Source organism: Hyperolius riggenbachi, chromosome 4 (assembly GCF_040937935.1).
Source record: "Hyperolius riggenbachi isolate aHypRig1 chromosome 4, aHypRig1.pri, whole genome shotgun sequence".
NCBI lineage: Eukaryota > Metazoa > Chordata > Amphibia > Anura > Hyperoliidae > Hyperolius > Hyperolius riggenbachi.
In genome coordinates, this window is record NC_090649.1 from 214,968,664 (window position 1) to 214,987,487 (window position 18,824).

The 18,824-nt window shown below is 44.0% G+C and overlaps 1 protein-coding gene and 1 long non-coding RNA gene across 4 annotated transcripts in view; one reads left to right on the plus strand and one right to left on the minus strand.

The window, feature by feature from the left end:
• Positions 1-18,824, minus strand: part of CSMD1 (CUB and Sushi multiple domains 1) — a 2,205,021-nt gene that overhangs the window by 337,477 nt on the left and 1,848,720 nt on the right. The window contains 1 exon segment of the mRNA XM_068281348.1: positions 3,837-3,941. Within this exon segment, the coding sequence (XP_068137449.1) occupies positions 3,837-3,941 (105 nt within the window).
• The window catches only part of LOC137571757 (uncharacterized), an 88,018-nt gene that overhangs the window by 8,758 nt on the left and 60,436 nt on the right, over positions 1-18,824 (plus strand). For all 3 annotated transcript variants that reach the window (XR_011031419.1, XR_011031421.1, XR_011031422.1), the window contains exons 2-4: positions 3,850-3,894; positions 4,968-5,014; positions 13,444-13,564. This is a non-coding gene — a long non-coding RNA (uncharacterized lncRNA). The remainder of the gene's footprint in view (positions 1-3,849; positions 3,895-4,967; positions 5,015-13,443; positions 13,565-18,824) is intronic.

Here is an 18,824-nt window from a genome sequence, read left to right on the forward strand (position 1 = left end):
GACATCCTCCGGGCTGTACTGCGCAGGCTCAGAGCTACTGAGCCGGCGCAGTACAGCCCGGAGGACGTCCAATGATGTCACTATGCACGAGTGCCACGCACTTTGGAGCGCAGAAGAAGCCCGACCTGGCAGCCGGCCTGACCAGGTCAGGCTCGCCATCGGAGACCACCGGGAGCCTGCGGAGCAGCGCCGAGAGCACCTCCTGCCTGCCACGGGCTTTAGGAAGCCCCAGGTAAGTGAATTTGTTTTTTTATTTTTTTTATACAGTCCCTGAACCTTCCCTTTTAGTTCCATTGCCATAAAAGAATAAAGTAAATAATAGTAGCGTACTTTACATTTATGTCAATATTTATATTCACCCCATCGCCCCAATAAATTCAGAGGATTTCCTTTTTATTGCTAAAGAAAGTGGAAAAAGCAACCTCTTAATAAATGTAAAGAAACATATTTTATCTTAACAAAACATCAAGTGATAAAATCATTCAACCATTTTAAAGAAGTGAATATTATTATACCATTTGGAAAACAAAAGCAAAAGTACTTTAACAAAAGCTGTTTGTATGTGCATGAACAGATGGTAGAGCTGCAGAGGTTCAGTTTGTAACTTGTACAAACTGTGTTCCACTTGTAAAATTCAAATACCATACATAAACTGCATTTTAACTGAAATCCATATGGTTCTTATTGTCATACATTCAAGATGTGGTGCTAAAACCAAATAAATACTATTATTCCATTTATTAAAACCCAACAAACTAAAATGATTTTGTACATGATGAGATTGACAAGCTTTCACTTATTTTTACCTCAAGCATTTATTGTTACTGGCCCAGTTTCAGTTGCATTTTTCTAGAGCACATGTAAGGAAGGACACTGTGTTGTGCAAAAGTTAGGGTTACCTGTCTTTTTTTATATACAATTACCAGATAATATATTATTTTTTTAAAGAAAATACTGTGCCCTTCACTATCATAGACTTAACCTCTTCTTTAACAGTTTTTTCCTTTTTTTCTCTTACTGTCTGAATAGCTAGGTATTTTAGAATCTATACAGTCCTTTATGTTAGTTTTTTTCAGTGTGATGTATAATCCCTGCCTTCCCTACGTACATCCATTTATAGCATATAGTCAATACAGTCAGCAGTGGAAGCAGGTAGGGATGGTCATTGGTCAGCAGTGCAAATTTCTGATTCCACAGAAATTCTGATTTCCACCAATGCCGATAACCAATTCCGCCGATTTCCATTTTCCTAGTTCCAATGAGTCTTTTTTTGGTACATTTTTTGGATTCTATGATTGGCTAAATACTTCCAAATTGATTCTCTATTCTGTAATTGGTCCAATGCTTGAGAGTTCTGTGATTGGGCTAAAATTAAGGAGATGCAGTAATTCAGTATTTCCACAGAAATGTTTTTCCAATTGGAAAAGCAGAATATTCAATACTGTGAAAGCCGAATGAGCATTAGAGATGGCCCGAACCTCCGATTTTCGGTACGCAAACCGGGCTTGCGAACTTCCGCAAAAGTTCATTTCGTGCAAACTTTCGCGAACCCCAATAGACTTCAATGGGGAGGCGAACTTTGAAAACTAGTAACACTTATGCTGGCCAGAAAAGTGATGGGAAAGATGTTTCAAGGGGTCTAACACCTGGAGGGGGGCATGGTGGAGTGGGATAGACGCCAAAAGTCCCTGGTAAAAATCTGGATTTGACACAAAGAAGCGTTTTAAGGGCAGAAATCCCATTGAATGCTAAATTGCAGGCCTAAAGGGCTTTAAAACATCTTGCATGTGTATTCATCAATCAGGGAGTGTAATTAGAGTACTGCTTCACACTGACACACCAAACTCACTGTGTAACGCACCGCAAACAACTGTTTGTGTAGTGATGGCTGTGCTGGACTGGTGCACACCATGGCCAGAGTGCAAGCCGTAGCGGTTTTCAAGCCCATGTGTTCGCCGGGCTGTGGTAGCTCAATGATAGAACAACAGTTACTGTCAGGTAGGTATATGCAGTGCTGGATATTATAATGTGCACCTGTCACACATAGATAGGTACTAGACAGGCACAGTGACACTGCGTGCGCTCACATAGGTAGGTGGGTGCACTGAAGTGAACAACAGGTAGTAGGTATATGCAGTGATGGGTATTACAATGTGCACCTGTCACACACAGACAGGTACCAGACAGGCACAGTGACACTGTGTGTGCTCATGTAGGTAGGTGGGTGCACTGAAGTGAACAACAGGTAGTAGGTATATGCAGTGATGGGTATTACAATGTGCACCTGTCACACACACACAGGTACCGGACAGGCACAGTGACACTGCGTGCGCTCACATAGGTAGGTGGGTGCACTGAAGTGTACAACAGGTAGTAGGTATTTGCAGTGATGGGTATTACAAATAATGTGCACCTGTCACACACACAGGTAGTCACTGAATGTGCTGGGCCTGGCAGTGGCACACACAGTAGCAATTGCCAAGGCTGTCTATGCAACACAAGTGTCAGTAGGACACACACACACACAAAAATAGATCACAAGAACAGCTCTCAAAAGAGTCCAATGCCTGACGCCACCTGCCTTTTATAAAGGGGGTGAGGCTCCAGGAGGGAGTGTAGCCTAATTGGCTACAATGTGCCTGCTGACTGTGATATAGAGGGCCAAAGTTGACCCTCACGATGCACTATGGGGGCGAATCGAACTTCCAGAAAAGTTTGCGTTCGATCGCGAATGCGAATCACCGAAGTTCACCGGTTCCCATTCGCTGGGCCATCTCTAATGAGCATCCATAGAAGCAGGCAATCTGTGCATGCTCTGTGGTCCTAGTTGCTACTCCTGCTGTCTATTCCAGTGAATGTGATAATGTTGTATTACATATACTAAGGCTTTAGAAAGTCAGGTAGACCTCCCTCTGATTATGCACCCCATTCCTTCCACCTATTGTGCCCTTATCTCCCCCTCTTAAATTGTAAGCCTGTTTTGCAGGGCCCTATTCCCTGTGTTTCTACACCACCAAGTGGACTTAGTGATGAATACTGTATTTTCATCCATGCCTTGTATTATGTGACCTGTTTCTGTACCACTGTTTGATGCTGCAATGTCCCCCTTATTTATTGTACTGCAATGCATACTATGTTAGTGCTTTATTAATGTATATAAATAGGTTCTCTAGGAGGGAAAATCATTGGATGATATTAGTAATCCTGGATTTATTACACATTTTCTACTGTTAGGTAGCAACAACCTTTGTCGTATCAAACCATAGCAATGGTTGTTAAAAGTTTAATGAATTTGCAGTTATTTGTATGCTTACTGTCACATGCAAACAACCACGGTATGATTTTGTTTTATTTGTATAAGTCCAGGCAGTCCTCAATTATTTAAATCCTGTTTTCACTTTTGTTACTACATTCACATAACTGCATTCACATTATTTTTTAGACTTTCAGCAACCCTTCAATATCACCCACGTGAAGATAAAACTATTTCCACCACATACCAGACAATTTGTAACCCACATTTGTTAAATCACGTATATTCTCTAGCCCAGGAGAGCCCTAGCAAATAAAGTGCTGCGTGTTTGTAACTCAAAAGACCAAATTTCCAGATGAAAAGAAAACAGCATATTAACTCTACTAAAATCCATAGCGGGAAGGTTGTAAATAATGGCAGATATTTAATTCACATGACTAGGATGCATGATCTGACGAGTATGTGAAGTTTGCCCGTGTCTAATACTTTGCATTAATCTAACATCTCTTTTTATTTTAATGAGAACGGTTGTGGTTATTATGGCTGTAAGTCATAAAAACATTCATTAAAATTGAAAACTCACTTTTATACTCCAGATGGAATCCAGCCGCCGATACACTTATATCAGTGTGAAAATGCAGGTAAAGCTGATTTGATGTGCTATTTAGTAAAGCCGGCACTGTGGTTCCTAGTAAAAAGAGAAATAAATGAAGAATCGCTTACTTCTTATTCATAAAACACAGTGTAGTTTCAATTGCAAATTAACTGTATATTCACATATTATGGTATTATGTTAAATACTTATTTACATATCTCTGCAATTATAGATCATAAACAGGTGCACTGATGCATACCCATAGAAATCTCCATTATATAAACTTTTCTTTCCACTAGGAAAGGACCATCTAGAACATAAGATTAAAACATGAATTGACAAAAAGTGCCTCGGAAAATATGATTTGCAAAAAAGGCTCATAATTAACGAGGAACCAGGACCACTTAGTCACTGATTACTTTGCTATTAGAGCACAGCAGTGGTGAGCTGGCATTTAAGCCTGAAGAAAAAGACCAAAATGTACAGAAGCATATAATCAATAACACTCCTCCAATTTTTATAGGAAATGTACATTTTAAAGGAAAAATATTTTCAAAGTAAAATAGGTCCACTTACATTTTTAAATATGTATTGTATGCAGATATGCCTCATCTGTACATGTTTATGTATACAACAAGTTAATTTGAAATTTGTAATTTTATTGTGTTGCTATGCTGTTTTTGTGATAGTCATGAAGAGGCATACAACTTAATTAGTATTTTTTGTTGTGTTTTATTTATCGTCTTGGGGAAACGGACCTTCAATAGCTTGTCTGAAACATCCTTTTATATTGTGAATATTTTCAGTTGCAGCTATATGGTCCATTGATGACATTAGAGCTTTGTTATAAACCTATTTTATGAAAAAAGTGCAAGATAAGGGAACTGTATTTTCTAAGCAGATTAACGATTAGTATGAATGATGAACAAGAAGAAGAAGAACAGAAAAAAATGCTTTTATTATCAGTGGCCTCAGTGACATTATTCTACTATGATTGAAAAGGGATGTTTTTATTTTGTTTACCTCTATTTTGTGGTGTATAGAAGCAAACTGATTGACTGAATAACTTTCTTCTTGAGACAAATGTGTACTCAACTTCTTGTTTCCTCTCTTCTCCAGATTCAGCCAGTAAGGGGATAAATCAGTTGTATTCATGTGACAAAAAAGTAAGCTCAACAGCTGCTAAACTAACTTGCATTGCAGTAGATACTATGGCCCATATGCAATTAACTTTTTCTCCTGCGTTTCTTCTAGGAGATAATTTTCATATTCTCTTTAAAATAACTTTTAAACATTTCAAAATTGAAAAAGAACCAAAAAGTTCGTGAAAAAGAGTTATACAATTATTTTGAGGATTTCCTTGCTTTCTTGCTTGTGGTTTAACCACTTCCCGACCGCCCACAGCCGATGGGTGGTGGCAAAGTGGACGCCGAAAGGACCACAATACGCCCAAGGGCGTTGCGTCCTTTCGGCATGCCGAGGGAGCGATCGCGTCACTGGTGACACGCGCTTCCCCCGGCAACTGGCTCCGCCCACCCGCGACGACAATCCGCCGGCCATTCGGAATCGCCGGCGGATTGTTAACCCCACGATCACTGCATACAAAGTGTATAATACACTTTGTAATGTATACAAAGTGTATTATACAGGCTGCCTCCTGCCCTGGTGGTCCCAGTGTCCGAGGGACCACCCGGGCAGGCTGCAGCCACCCTAGTCTGCACTAAAGCACACTGATCTCCCCCCCTTCCCTCTGAACGCCCACAGCACCCCTCAGACCCTCCCCCCCCCCCCCTGCCCACCCCCCAGACCACTGTTTGCACCTAATCACCCATCAATCACTCCCTGTCACTATCTGTCAATGCTACTTTTTTTATTCCCTAAACTGCCCCCTGGGGACTCCTTATCACCCCCCTACCCCTCAGATTCTCCCCAAACCCCCCCCCCCAGACCCCCCCTCCCCTGTGTACTGTATGCATCTATCCCCCCTGATCACCTGTCAATCACCGGTCAATCACCTGTCAATCACCTATCAATCACCCGTCAATCACTTCCACCCATCAATCAGCCCCTAACCTGCCCCTTGCAGACAATCTGATCACCCATCCACACCATCAGATTGCCCGCAAACCCGCTGTCAGATCACCTCCCAAGTGCATTGTTTACATCTGTTCTCTCCTCTAAACACCCACTAATTACCCATCAATCACCCATCAATCACACCCCCTATCACCACCTGTCACTGTTACCCATCAGATTAGACCTTAATCTGCCCCTTGCGGGCACCCAATCAACTGCCCACAAGCTCAGATTGCCCTCAGACCCCCCTTATCAATTTGCCAGTGCATTATTTACATCTGTTCTTCCCTGTAATAACCCACTGATCACCTGTCAATCACCCATCAATCACCCCCTGTCACTGCCACCCATCAATCAGCCCCTAACCTGCCCCTTGCGGGCAATCTAATCACCCACCCACACCATCAGATAGCCCACAAACCCACTGTCAGATCACCTCCCAAGTGCATTGTTTACATCTGTTCTCTCCTCTAAACACCCACTAATTACCTATCAATCACCCATCAATCACCCCCTATCACCACCTGTCACTGTTACCGATCACATTAGACCCTAATCTGCCCCTTGCGGGCACCCAATCAACCGCCCACACGCTCAGATTGCCCTCAGACCCCCCTTTATCAATTCGCCAGTGCATTATTTACATCTGTTCTTCCCTGTAATAACCCACTGATCACCTGTCAATCACCTGTCAATCACCCATCACTCACCCCCTGTCGCCCCCTGTCACTGCCACCCATCAATCAGCCCCTAACCTGCCCCTTGCTGGCAATCTGATCACCCACCCACACTATCAGATCGCCCGCAAACCCGCCGTCAGATCACCTCCCAAGTGCATTGTTTACATCTGTTCTCTCCTCTAAACACCCACTAATTACCCATCAATCACCCCCTGTCACTGCCACCCATCAATTAACCCTCTAACCTGCCCCTTGCGGGCAATCTGATCACCCACCCACACCATCAGATCGCCCACAGACCCGTTGTCAGATCACTTCCCAAGTGCATTGTTTACATCTGTTCTCTCCTCTAAACACCCACTAATTACCCATCGATCACCCATCAATCACCCCCTGTCACCACCTGTCACTGCTACCCATCAGATCAGACCCCTATCAACCCCTAGGGCACCCAATAACCTGCCCACACCCTCAGAACACCCTCAGACCCCAGCCCTGATCACCTTGCCAGTGCATTGCTTGCATCTATCCCCCCCCCCCTCTAATCACACCTTGAGACACCCATCAATCCCCTCCTGTCACCACCTGTCACCCCCTAGCACACCTACTCATCAGATCAGGCCCTAATTTGCCCCGTGTGGGCTCCTGATCACTCGGCCAAACCCTCAGATCCTGCTCAGACCCCCTTTCCGATCACCTCCCCAGTGCATTGATTGCATCTATTTTCCCCTCTAATCACCCCTGAGACACCCATCAATCACCTCCTGTCACTCCCCTAGCACTCCTATCCATCAGATCAGGCCCAATACAACCTGTCATCTAAGAGGCCACCCTGCTTATGACCGGTTCCACAAAATTCGCCCCCTCATAGACCACCTGTCATCAAAATTTGCAGATGCTTATACCCCTGAACAGTCATTTTGAGGCATTTGGTTTCCAGACTCCTCCTCAAGGTTTTGGGCCCCTAAAATGCCAGGGCAGTATAGGAACCCCACAAATGACCCCATTTTAGAAAAAAAAGACACCCCAAGGTATTCTGTTAGGTGTATGACCAGTTCATAGAAGATTTTATTTTTTGTCAAAAGTTAGCGAAAATTGATTTTTATTGTTTTTTTCACAAAGTGTCATTTTCCGCTAACTTGTGACAAAAAATAAAATCTTCTATAAACTCACCATACTACTAATGGAATGGGTGTCTTCTTTCTAAAATGGGGTCACTTGTGGGGTTCCTATACTGCCCTGGCATTTTAGGGGCCCTAAACCATCTAGAAACCAAATGCCTCAAAATGACCTGTGAAATCCTAAAGGTACTCATAGGATGTTGGGCCCCTTAGCGCAGTTAGGGTGCAAAAAAGTGCCACACATGTGGTATCGCCATACTCAGGAGAAGTAGTATAATGTGTTTTGTGGTGTATTTTTACACATACCCATGCTGGGTGGGAGAAATATCTCTGTAAATAGACAATTGTGTGTAAAAAAAATCAAAACATTGTCATTAAATAGTCTTTGTCCCCGGGCGCTGAAAGCCCTCGCTACGCCTGTGCCACCCAGCATGGGTATATGTAAAAATACACCACAAAACACATTATACTACTTCTCCTGAGTATGGCGATACCACATGTGTGGCACTTTTTTGCACCCTAACTGCGCTAAGGGGCCCAAAGTCCAATGAGTACCTTTAGGATTTTACAGGTCATTTTGAGAAATTTGGTTTCAAGACTACTCCTCACGGTTTAGGGCCCCTAAAATGCCAGGGAAGTATAGGAACCCCACAAGTGACCCCATTTTAGAAATAAGACACCCCAAGGTATTCCGTTAGGGGTATGGTGAGTTCATAGAAGATTTTATTTTTTGTCACAAGTTAGCGGAAATTGTTTTTTTTTTTAACAAAGTGTCAATTTCTGCTAACTTGTGACAAAAAAAAAAAAATCTTCTATGGACTCACCATGCTTCTAACGGAATACCTTGTGGTGTTGTCTTTCTAAAATGGGGTCACTTGTGGGGTTCCTAAACTGCCCTGGCATTTTAAGGGCCCTAAACCGTGAGGCATAGTCTTGAAACCAAATGTCTCAAAATGACCTGTGAAATCCTAAAGGTACTCATTGGACTTTGGGCCCCTTAGCGCAGTTAGGGTGCAAAAAAGTGCCACACATGTGATATCGCTGTACTCAGGAGAAGTAGTATAATGTGTTTTGGGGTGTATTTTTACACATACCCATGCTGGGTGGCACAGGCGTAGCGAGGGCTTTCAGCGCCCGGGGACAAAGACTATTAATGCGCCCTCTAAGGGGAGAAGTATGCTTGCCCCACCAAAAAAGGGGCGTGGCCATGCAACAGAATGTGGATGTGGTAATGGGTGGAGCCAAATATACATGACCTTAGCAGTGGTGTAAAAGGTCTGCCAGGGAAGTTTAAGCTCTGCCATAGTGTTTCCACCCAAAATACATGTAATCTGACAGCATTTCACCAAAAATACATGTAATTAGGCAGAGGTTCCTCCAGAATACAGATAATATGACAATGGTTCCCCCAAAACAGACGTAATCTGGCAGCAGTGGTTACCCCAACATACATATAATCTGGCAGCTGTTCCCCAAAATAGGTACCCCTAGTATAGGTAACCAGGTCTATAGGTGTCCCCAGTGGCAGTAAACCAGGCCTATAGGTGTCCCCAGAATAGGTAACCAGGTGTATATGTTCCCCCAGTATATGTAGCCAGGTGTATATGTCCCCTGTATATGTAGCCAGTGGTATATGTGCCCAGTATATGTAGCCAGGGGTATATGTGCCCAGTATATGTAGCCAGTGGTATATGTGCCCAGTAGATGTAGCCAGGGGTATATGTGCCCAGTAGATGTAGCCAGAGGTATATGTGCCCAGTAGATGTAGCCAGGGTTATATGTGCCCAGTAGATGTAGCCAGGGTTATATGTGCCCAGTAGATGTAGCCAGGGTTATATGTGCCCAGTAGATGTAGCCAGGGTTATATGTGCCCAGTAGATGTAGCCAGGGTTATATGTCCCCAGTAGATGTAGCCAGGGTTATATGTGCCCAGTAGATGTAGCCAGGGGTATATGTGCCCAGTAGATGTAGCCAGAGGTATATATGTGCCCAGTAGATGTAGCCAGGGTTATATGTGCCCAGTAGATGTAGCCAGGGTTATATGTGCCCAGTATATGTAGCCAGGGGTAAATGTCCCCAGTATATGTAGCCAGGGGTATATGAGCCCAGTATATGTAGCCAGGGGTATATGTGCCCAGTATATGTAGCCAGTGGTATATGTGCCCAGTATATGTAGCCAGGGGTATATGTGCCCAGTAGATGTAGCCAGGGTTATATGTGCCCAGTAGATGTAGCCAGGGTTATATGTGCCCAGTAGATGTAGCCAGGGTTATATGTGCCCAGTAGATGTAGCCAGGGTTATATGTGCCCAGTAGATGTAGCCAGGGTTATATGTCCCCAGTAGATGTAGCCAGGGTTATATGTGCCCAGTAGATGTAGCCAGGGGTATATGTGCCCAGTAGATGTAGCCAGAGGTATATATGTGCCCAGTAGATGTAGCCAGGGTTATATGTGCCCAGTAGATGTAGCCAGGGTTATAAGTGCCCAGTATATGTAGCCAGGGGTAAATGTCCCCAGTATATGTAGCCAGGGGTATATGTGCCCAGTATATGTAGCCAGGGGTATATGTGCCCAGTATCTGTAGCCAGGTGTATATGTGCCCAGTATATGTAGCCCAGGGGTATTGTAATCCCCAAAATAGGTAGCCAGGGGTATATTAATCACCAGAATAGGTAGCCAGGTGTCCCCCCCCCCCCAGCGGGAGCCCAGAGAAGAGGGAGAGCAGTGGGGAAGAGCGGACGCCCCCCCCCCTTTACCTCACCTTGGGTTTTCCCCTTTTTCTTGGTCCCCCTTTCAAATATGAGCGGCGGGCGACAGAACACTTACTCTATTCCCGGAGGAGTAGACCGATCTGTGCTCTGCTACTCTGATCTAGACTAGACCAGAGTAGTGGAGCACAGAACTTTCTATGCGCCGTGTATAGGGTAAGTGTTCTGTCACCCGCCCCTCATATCTAGAGAGGGGAGCGAGAGAGAGGGGGAGCCCCAAGGTTAGGGAAGGGGGGATGTCTGCCCTTCCCCACTGCTGTGCCCACTGCTCTCCCTCTTCTCTGCACTTCCGCTATAATTAAATAGATATATATAAAAAAAAACATTAGGTCACAGCTGGGCGCCCCTAGGGACCCAGCGCCCAGGGGCACATGACCTACCCTGCCCACCCCTAGCTACGCCCCTGCTGAGTGGAAGAAAGCTCTCTGTAAATGAACAATTGTGTGTAAAAAAATCAAAAATCAAAACATTGTCATTTACAGAGATATTTCTCCCACCCAGCATGGGTATGTGTAAAAATACACCCCAAAACACAATTTTCTACTTCTCCTGAGTACGGCAATACCAATAGTGTGTGGCACTTTTTTGAAGCCTAACTGCGCTAAGGGGCCCAAAGTCCAATGAGCACCTTTAGGCTTTACAGGGGTGCTTACAATTTAGCACCCCCCAAAATGCCAGGACAGTAAACACACCCCACAAATGACCCCATTTTGGAAAGTAGACACTTCAAGGTATTCAGAGAGGGGCATGGTGAGTCCGTGGCAGATTTCATTTTTTTTTTGTCACAAGTTAGCAGAAATAGAAACTTTTTTTTTTGTCTCAAAGTGTCATTTTCCGCTAACTTGTGACAAAAAATAAAATCCTCTATGAACTCACCATGCCTCTCAGTGAATACTTTGGGATGTCTTCTTTCCAAAATGGGGTCATTTGGGGGGTATTTATATTATCCTGGAATTTTAGCACCTCATGAAACATGACAGGTGGTCAGAAAAGTCGGAGATGCTTCAAAATGGGAAAATTCACTTTTTGCACCGTAGTTTGTAAACGCTATAACTTTTACCCAAACCAATAAATATACACTGAATGTTTTTTTTTTTTTATCAAAGACATAATAAATTTGGACAAAAATGTATACAGAAATTTTATTTTGGTGAATATATTAAAAAGTAAAACTTGCAGCAGCAATCAAATAGCACCAAAAGAAAGCTGTATTAGCGACAAGAAAAGGAGGTAAAATTAATTTAGATAGTAGGTTGTATAACCGAGCAATTAACCGTTAAATCTGCAGTGGTCTGAATGGAAAACAAGGCTCTGGTCTTTAAAGAGACTCCGTAACAAAAATTACATCCTGTTTTTTATCATCCTACAAGTTCCAAAAGCTATTCTAATGTGTTCTGGCTTACTGCAGCACTTTCCACTATCACAGTCTCTGTAATAAATCAACTTATCTCTCTCTTGTCAGACTTGTCAGCCTGTTTCTGGAAGGCTGCCAAGTTCTTCAGTGTTGTGGTTCTGTGATGCATCTCCCCTTTCCTGGCCCCTCTATGCACACTGCCTGTGTATAATGATCTCTTGAGATACAAAAGGGAGGCTGTATACAGCCTGCTTGTGTATGGATGTATTTTCTATGTGTGGACATACTGTACATCAACCTACTTCCTGTTTTGGTGGCCATTTTGTTTGTTTATAAACAAACTTTTTAAAACTGTTTTTAACCACTTTTAATGCGGCGAGGAGCAGCAAAATTGTGACAGAGGGTAATAGGAGATGTCCCCTAACGCACTGGTATGTTTACTTTTGTGCGATTTTAACAATACAGATTCTCTTTAAGGGGTAGAAAGACTGTGGTCCTCAAGTGGTTAAAGGGCATTTTATGACAAGTTGTGAAATTATCACCTAGGAAAAAATGCAGGAGAAAAAGTGAATTGCAATTGGGTCTATGTTTCTATGTAAAAAGGTGAAATTGTAGTAAGGGTAGGAGTAGGAGATTATAACATCTTATTCTGTGAAAGAATAACTTTCTGGGTAGCACAGGTCACAATATTTTATATAGTTACATAGATGCAGGTAAGCAGAGCAGAAACATTTGGTTCCAAGGGGTTTCCTTGGGTTTTAATGAAAAGTCATATGATTAGCATGAGTGGCAGCCATTATAATAAATGTGTCAGTGATGATGTCACCCGGTGTGTTGAGCATCAGAAAGAATGCTGGTGCATAGAAAAAGAGCACCTGGGTGTTATACTAATCCAGTTAAAAACAATGACCATTTTAGGTGAACTAGTAAACCATAAGGTCCGTACACACGCCGGACTTTAGGCAACGACGGGTCCGTCGTTGCCTCCCGCTGGGTGGGCGTGCCAGCGACAGTCCGGCGTGTGTACGCTCTGTCGTCATACTGATACGGCTGTTTCTGAGCGATCCGCCCGGCGGATCGCTCAGAAACAGCCGTATCAGTATGACGACAGAGCGTACACACGCCGGACTGTCGCTGGCACGCCCACCCAGCGGGAGGCAACGACGGACCCGTCGTTGCCTAAAGTCCGGCGTGTGTACGGACCTATAGTCTACAGGTACATAACTACATTGAGACGGGCTCCCCCACAGAGATTTGTCAGCCTCCTCCCCAACAGTATTAACCTCGGTGGCCCAGAGGCTGAGGGCACCTGATCCTGTGTATAAGTATCAGCGCCAGCGGAGCTATACATTACCAGTTTCTATGCACTTTTCTCTCTGTACAATTGCTGTACAGCACTATTATTATTATTATTATTTATTGTATTTATAAAGCGCCAACATATTACGCAGTGCTGGTGACTCACTATGTGACTCTCCCATGCACAACACATCATACAAGCACAGGAGCCAAATGTTGTACAGTTAAGAAAAGTGCAGAGCAGCTGTTCCACCACCAGAAGCCAGTAATGTAAGTTTTTTTTTTTTTCTCCTCCAGATTTTCCATGTTGAAGGAGCAAAAGCAATAGACGGGTTTGTTGAGAAAGAGTAAAGCTATGCACATACACCATTTTAAACTTGGCCAAGATGGCTGATAAAGAGTGCATCAGGTGCATCAGGTGAGAATCGTGCTTGCATTTCATGTGTGTACAGTGGCCACCACTCAACATCGCCTAAAGGTCTGGAATACCGGATGTTTAGGGATCCCTGACATCCGAACATCCCTTACCACATTGTTCTCGCTACTTCCCTTGCATGTGTGAAGCTGCTCTATCATGTGTGCTCATTGTCACTCCGTCCCCTCCATAGCAGGTGTCTAGCAAGCCTGTAGGCTAGCAATGTGTTCATATACAACTCAGACACACCTGTCGTCCCAAGGGATCCCTGCCGGGTGAAAGAATTTGCAAGTGGGTACTTATTTTAAAAGTAGAGTGGAAAGTAGCTCTATTCCGTAAGCCTATTACCTTAGGGAGCAGAGGAAGCAGCCAAAAGGAGGATAAAGAAGTTACATACAGTATGTATCCAGTCAGGAGTAATGGCCAGGAGGGGAAATATTTACCCTCTACTAGTTAATGGTCAGCTTTTCTTCTCTGGTTCAACTTGTAGCAATTGTTGAGTTATCCACAAAAATATGTGTGCACGTGTCTGTGTGCACGTGTCTGTCTGTCTGTCTGTCTGTATGTGTGTGTCCGCCTGTGTTATGTGATTATAATTCTGTCTAACTGACTCTGATCTAATAGGGACTTTCATGTTTTATGTTAAGTAATTCTTAACTAAACTAGCACTACTTATTGAATTATGAATGACTTTGATATTATTATAATATGCAATTAAACTTATTTGAATATGGCTTACTTTGTATAGATATGAAACTGTTGCTTTAATTATAACTCAAAAGCAGAGAACACAGCTGAATTATATAAAAGAAAAAAATCATATGCTAGCAGTATACTTCAGCATGTATGTGTCACATTTCTCAATGTCAAGAAGAAAAATCTTAGATGAAAGTGACAAATTTTCAGTCAGACCCCAGCTAAAAATAACCTTGAAAGGCAAAAGTAAGGCAATCGAAAATTACAAAAGAAGGAATAAAGTCTAATGTTGCTGAGTGACATAAGTTCATGTGACAGTGACAAGTTCTTAGAATCATCTTCTCAGAAAATTATATATCTCTTATTTGTGTCACCGAGAATCTTTTATCAACAACTAGAGAACATTTTTTTTTTAATTTAATAACAGAAATATATATATATATACATATATATATACTGTATATATTATATATTTACACACACAACACACAGAGAATTGGAGGAGGGGGAGAGAGAGAGTGAGATAAATCTCTCCCCATGTGCTGGGCCATAGTAGGAGAACTTTCGTTTTATGAAACTAACAATTGAGGCGAGGACATGTATATCTGCCACACTTGAACCTTCATCATAGGGCAAACATAATTCTTATAAAAAATTTTTTAGGAAAATTAGAGTTAATCCAGGAAGAGATAAATGTTCTCAAAGACCTTATGATTTTCTGTCATGAGATTATGTCTCTGTTATAAAAAAAATTAAAAAACTAAATTGGGGAGAAATTAATACACAAAGCCAAATTAATAGAATGCTGGAGATTGTTTTACCCTCAAGAAAGAAGACTATTATTCCTGTGCCCACAATTCATATTCCCACCTAGACATAATTTTGCTAAACTACCAAACCACAGAACTTCTAGTCTCAGCTTAAATTGATAGTATCACTTTCACGGATCATGTCCCAGTGCTAATTAAAATCAAAATGCCATTTCCCCTTGCCAAACACCACTTATGGTGACTTAATGAGAGTCTATTGAAGGATTACTTTATTTAAAAAGGATGCTGGGGCTTGTTCAACTAATTACTCCAGGAAAATTGTTAATAATGAAACATTCCCTAGCACTGTATGGGAAAGCATTCATTAGAGTAAAACTGATCATTCATGGCTGTAAATTTCACAAAGAATTAGATGCTAAAAAGAAAAAACTACTTAACAAACTGAAAGAAGTTGAAGGTCTATATAACAAATTGACTGCCATGGGTCCGATCCCAGAAGTTGCTATCCTGGCTACAATGGATGTTGAATCCCTTTATACCAACATTCCGCTCAAGGACGGTATTGCAGCTTGCCAACATTTCCTTCAGCTAAATGATCTACCAACAGAGCCCACACTACAACTTATCAGATATACACTAACTCATAACTATTTTTCATTTGGGAATGATATGTATCTACAGACAATGGGCAGTGCTATGGGAAGTAAAATGTCGCCCCAGTATGCAAATTTGTTTATGGCCAGATTGGAGGAAAATTTCCTTTCAACTTGTGAAATTAAACCATGGACTTACTATCATCAAATGCAAAACCAATTTTCCTGTGAGTCATCCAATGTTGTATACATGATACGCTGCATGAAATGCCTCTCAAAATGAATCTATATAGGAGAAACTAGACAAAAACTGCGCACAAGAATGAACCATCACCGCTTTAAAATTAATGAGCGTAAAATGGACACACCAGTGGGCCAACACTTCTGTGAACCAGGACATACCATGTGAACCAGGACATACCATGAGGACATACCTGAGAACGCTCTCCATCTCCCAGGCTACAGCCTCACTCGAGCAGATCGAGACCCTGGACTCTCCGGGAAAAAAAGAGGAGGAGGTATCTGCTTCTATATCAGCTCATCATGGTGCCCCTCCTCATCAGTTCTCTCCAGGAAGTGCTCCCCTGACCTTGAACTCATACTTATCAACTGCAGACCGCCATACTCCCCACGCGAGTTCTCCTCCTATATCCTTGTCGGAGTGTACATTCCTCCTGACGCTGATGCCAAATCTGCCCTGCTGGAGCTAAGTGCGACCATCTCGGGATGGGAGACATCCCAGCCAGACTCACTATTTGTCATCATGGGGGACTTCAACAAGGCCAATCTTCGTCGGGAAATGCCACACTACCACCAGCACGTGGCTTGCCCCACCAGGGGCATGAACACCCTTGACCACTGCTACACAGCACTGAAGGATGCCTACAAGGCGGTCCCAGAGGCGGCTCTGGGCTCCTCCGATCACTGCCTCGTCCATCTTATCCCCACCTACAGGAGACGCCTAGAATCGGCAAAACTGACCCTCAAGACCATCAAAGTATGGACAGATGAGGCCAAGCTTAAACTCCAGTCCTGTTTCGACTGCACTGACTGGGAGACCCTGGAAGCGCCAAACCTGGATGTGTGGGCCGATAACGTCGCCTCATACATCGGTTTCTGTGAGGACTCCTGCATACCAAGTAAATCCTTCAAGGTCTACCCGAACAACAAGCCGTGGTTCACCAACAAGCTACGGCAACTCCGGAGGCGGAAGGAAGTCGCACACAAGTCTGGCAACCTGGAAGACTACAGAAGGGCGAGGAACGACCTTAATCGGGAACTGAGGGCCGCCAAAGGGGAAAATGCTGAGAGGATGGAACAAAACCTGCGCTCAAACGATTCACGGGCCGTGTGGAAGGGGCTTAGGACTGCCACCAACTACAAGCCTCCCCCTCAAAACGCATCACCCAGCCCAGAACTAGCCGAAGAACTTGGAAAGTTCTACTGCAGGTTTGAGAGACAGGAAGAATTGGGGGAGCACCTGGAACCTCACACTCCACCTCCATGCACCGGGGAGAACCTCAGAGGAGAGGATGATGTCCTGAAACTCCTGTCAACACTAAACATCAGGAAAGCCCCTGGCCCTGACGGAGTGACTCCAGCCTGCCTGAAAACTTGCGCCAGGCAACTCGCTCCCATCCTCTCCGCCATTTTCACCAAGTCACTAAGAGAAGGGAAGGTCCCCGCCTGCTTCAAGAGGTCGACCATCATCCCTGTCCCTAAGAAACAAGGGGTTTCCGAGCTTAACAACTTAAGACCAGTGGCCCTTACGTCCGTCATAATGAAAAACCTGGAGCGAGCAGTTCTATCCAACCTCAAACTCTACACCTTGCCCCTTCTGGATCCCTATCAGTTCGCGTATAGGGCAAACCGGTCCACTGATGACGCAGTAAACATCTGCCTTGAATCTATCTATGACCACCTGGATAGACCGGACACGTACGCCAGAATACTACTCTTGGACTTCAGCTCGGCGTTTAACACCATCTGTCCACGCATTCTGCAGGAAGAACTAGCTGCACTGGTAGTGCACCCAAGCCTACGACTTTGGATCACAGACTTTCTCACCAACAGGACCCAAGTCCCAAGGGACATCAGTTCACGAAGTATGACCACGAACACAGGCGCGCCTCAAGGATGCGTCCTGTCTCCACTGCTGTTCTCCCTTTACACAAACAAATGCAGATCCAGGGCAGACTCAGTTAAGGTCATCAAGTTTGCCGACGATACTACTATCATTGGACTCATCACCAAGGACAAAATCCAGGAGTACTGTCAGCAGGTGGAGAGAATCTCCCTCTGGTGCAAGGAGAACAGGCTGGTACTTAACACCGCAAAAACTGTAGAACTAATTGTTGACTTCAGAAGGTCTGCTTCCACCCCACCCCCAATTCACATCGATGGTACGGAGGTGGCAAGAGTACCCTGCGCTCGCCTCCTGGGCACTACAATCTCCAGTGACCTCACCTGGAGGCCCAATATCACTGCATTACAGAGAAAAGCTCAGCAGAGACTGTACTTCCTCCGCCAGCTGAGGAAGTTTGGCATGGCCCAAGAGATTCTGACCAATTTCTACTCCGCTACCATTGAGTCGATCCTCTGCTCATCCATTCTGGTCTGGTACGCTGGCGCAACCGCCAGTGACAGGCACTTCAGAGGGTCATCAGGGCGGCGGAGAGGGTCATTGGGAGACCTCTCCCCTCACTTGCTCTCCTACACAACAAAAGACTGAGATCGAGGGCCCTGAAGATCGCTAACGACCCCTCTCACCCGGGCCACTGCTACTTCAGTCCGATGCCATTGGGACAGAGGCTTCGGGCCATCTACACAAAGACGCCTAGGCACAGTGATTCCTTCTTCCCCTCAGCTGTCAGCCTCCTGAACTCCCTCCACATACTCCCATCAGGGCACCCCCCACGACATATAGAACTGTCACGGACAGAGCCAACTGCTGCTCTAGTGTGTTAACTGGAAATGCAAATGTAATGTAAAATGTAAATGTTATTGAAATGCAAGTAACCGTCTGATACTGACATGTGTAACTGTAAATTTCTGCTCCTGTTGCTTATCTATGTTATTGATTTATGTCTCTTCTGAGCCAAATGTACTGTGCCAAACCCAATTCCGTGCATGACCCAGTCATGCTTGGCGAAATAAACGATTCCTGATTTCTGATTCCTGAAATTACTTATTCTTAAGGGCAAC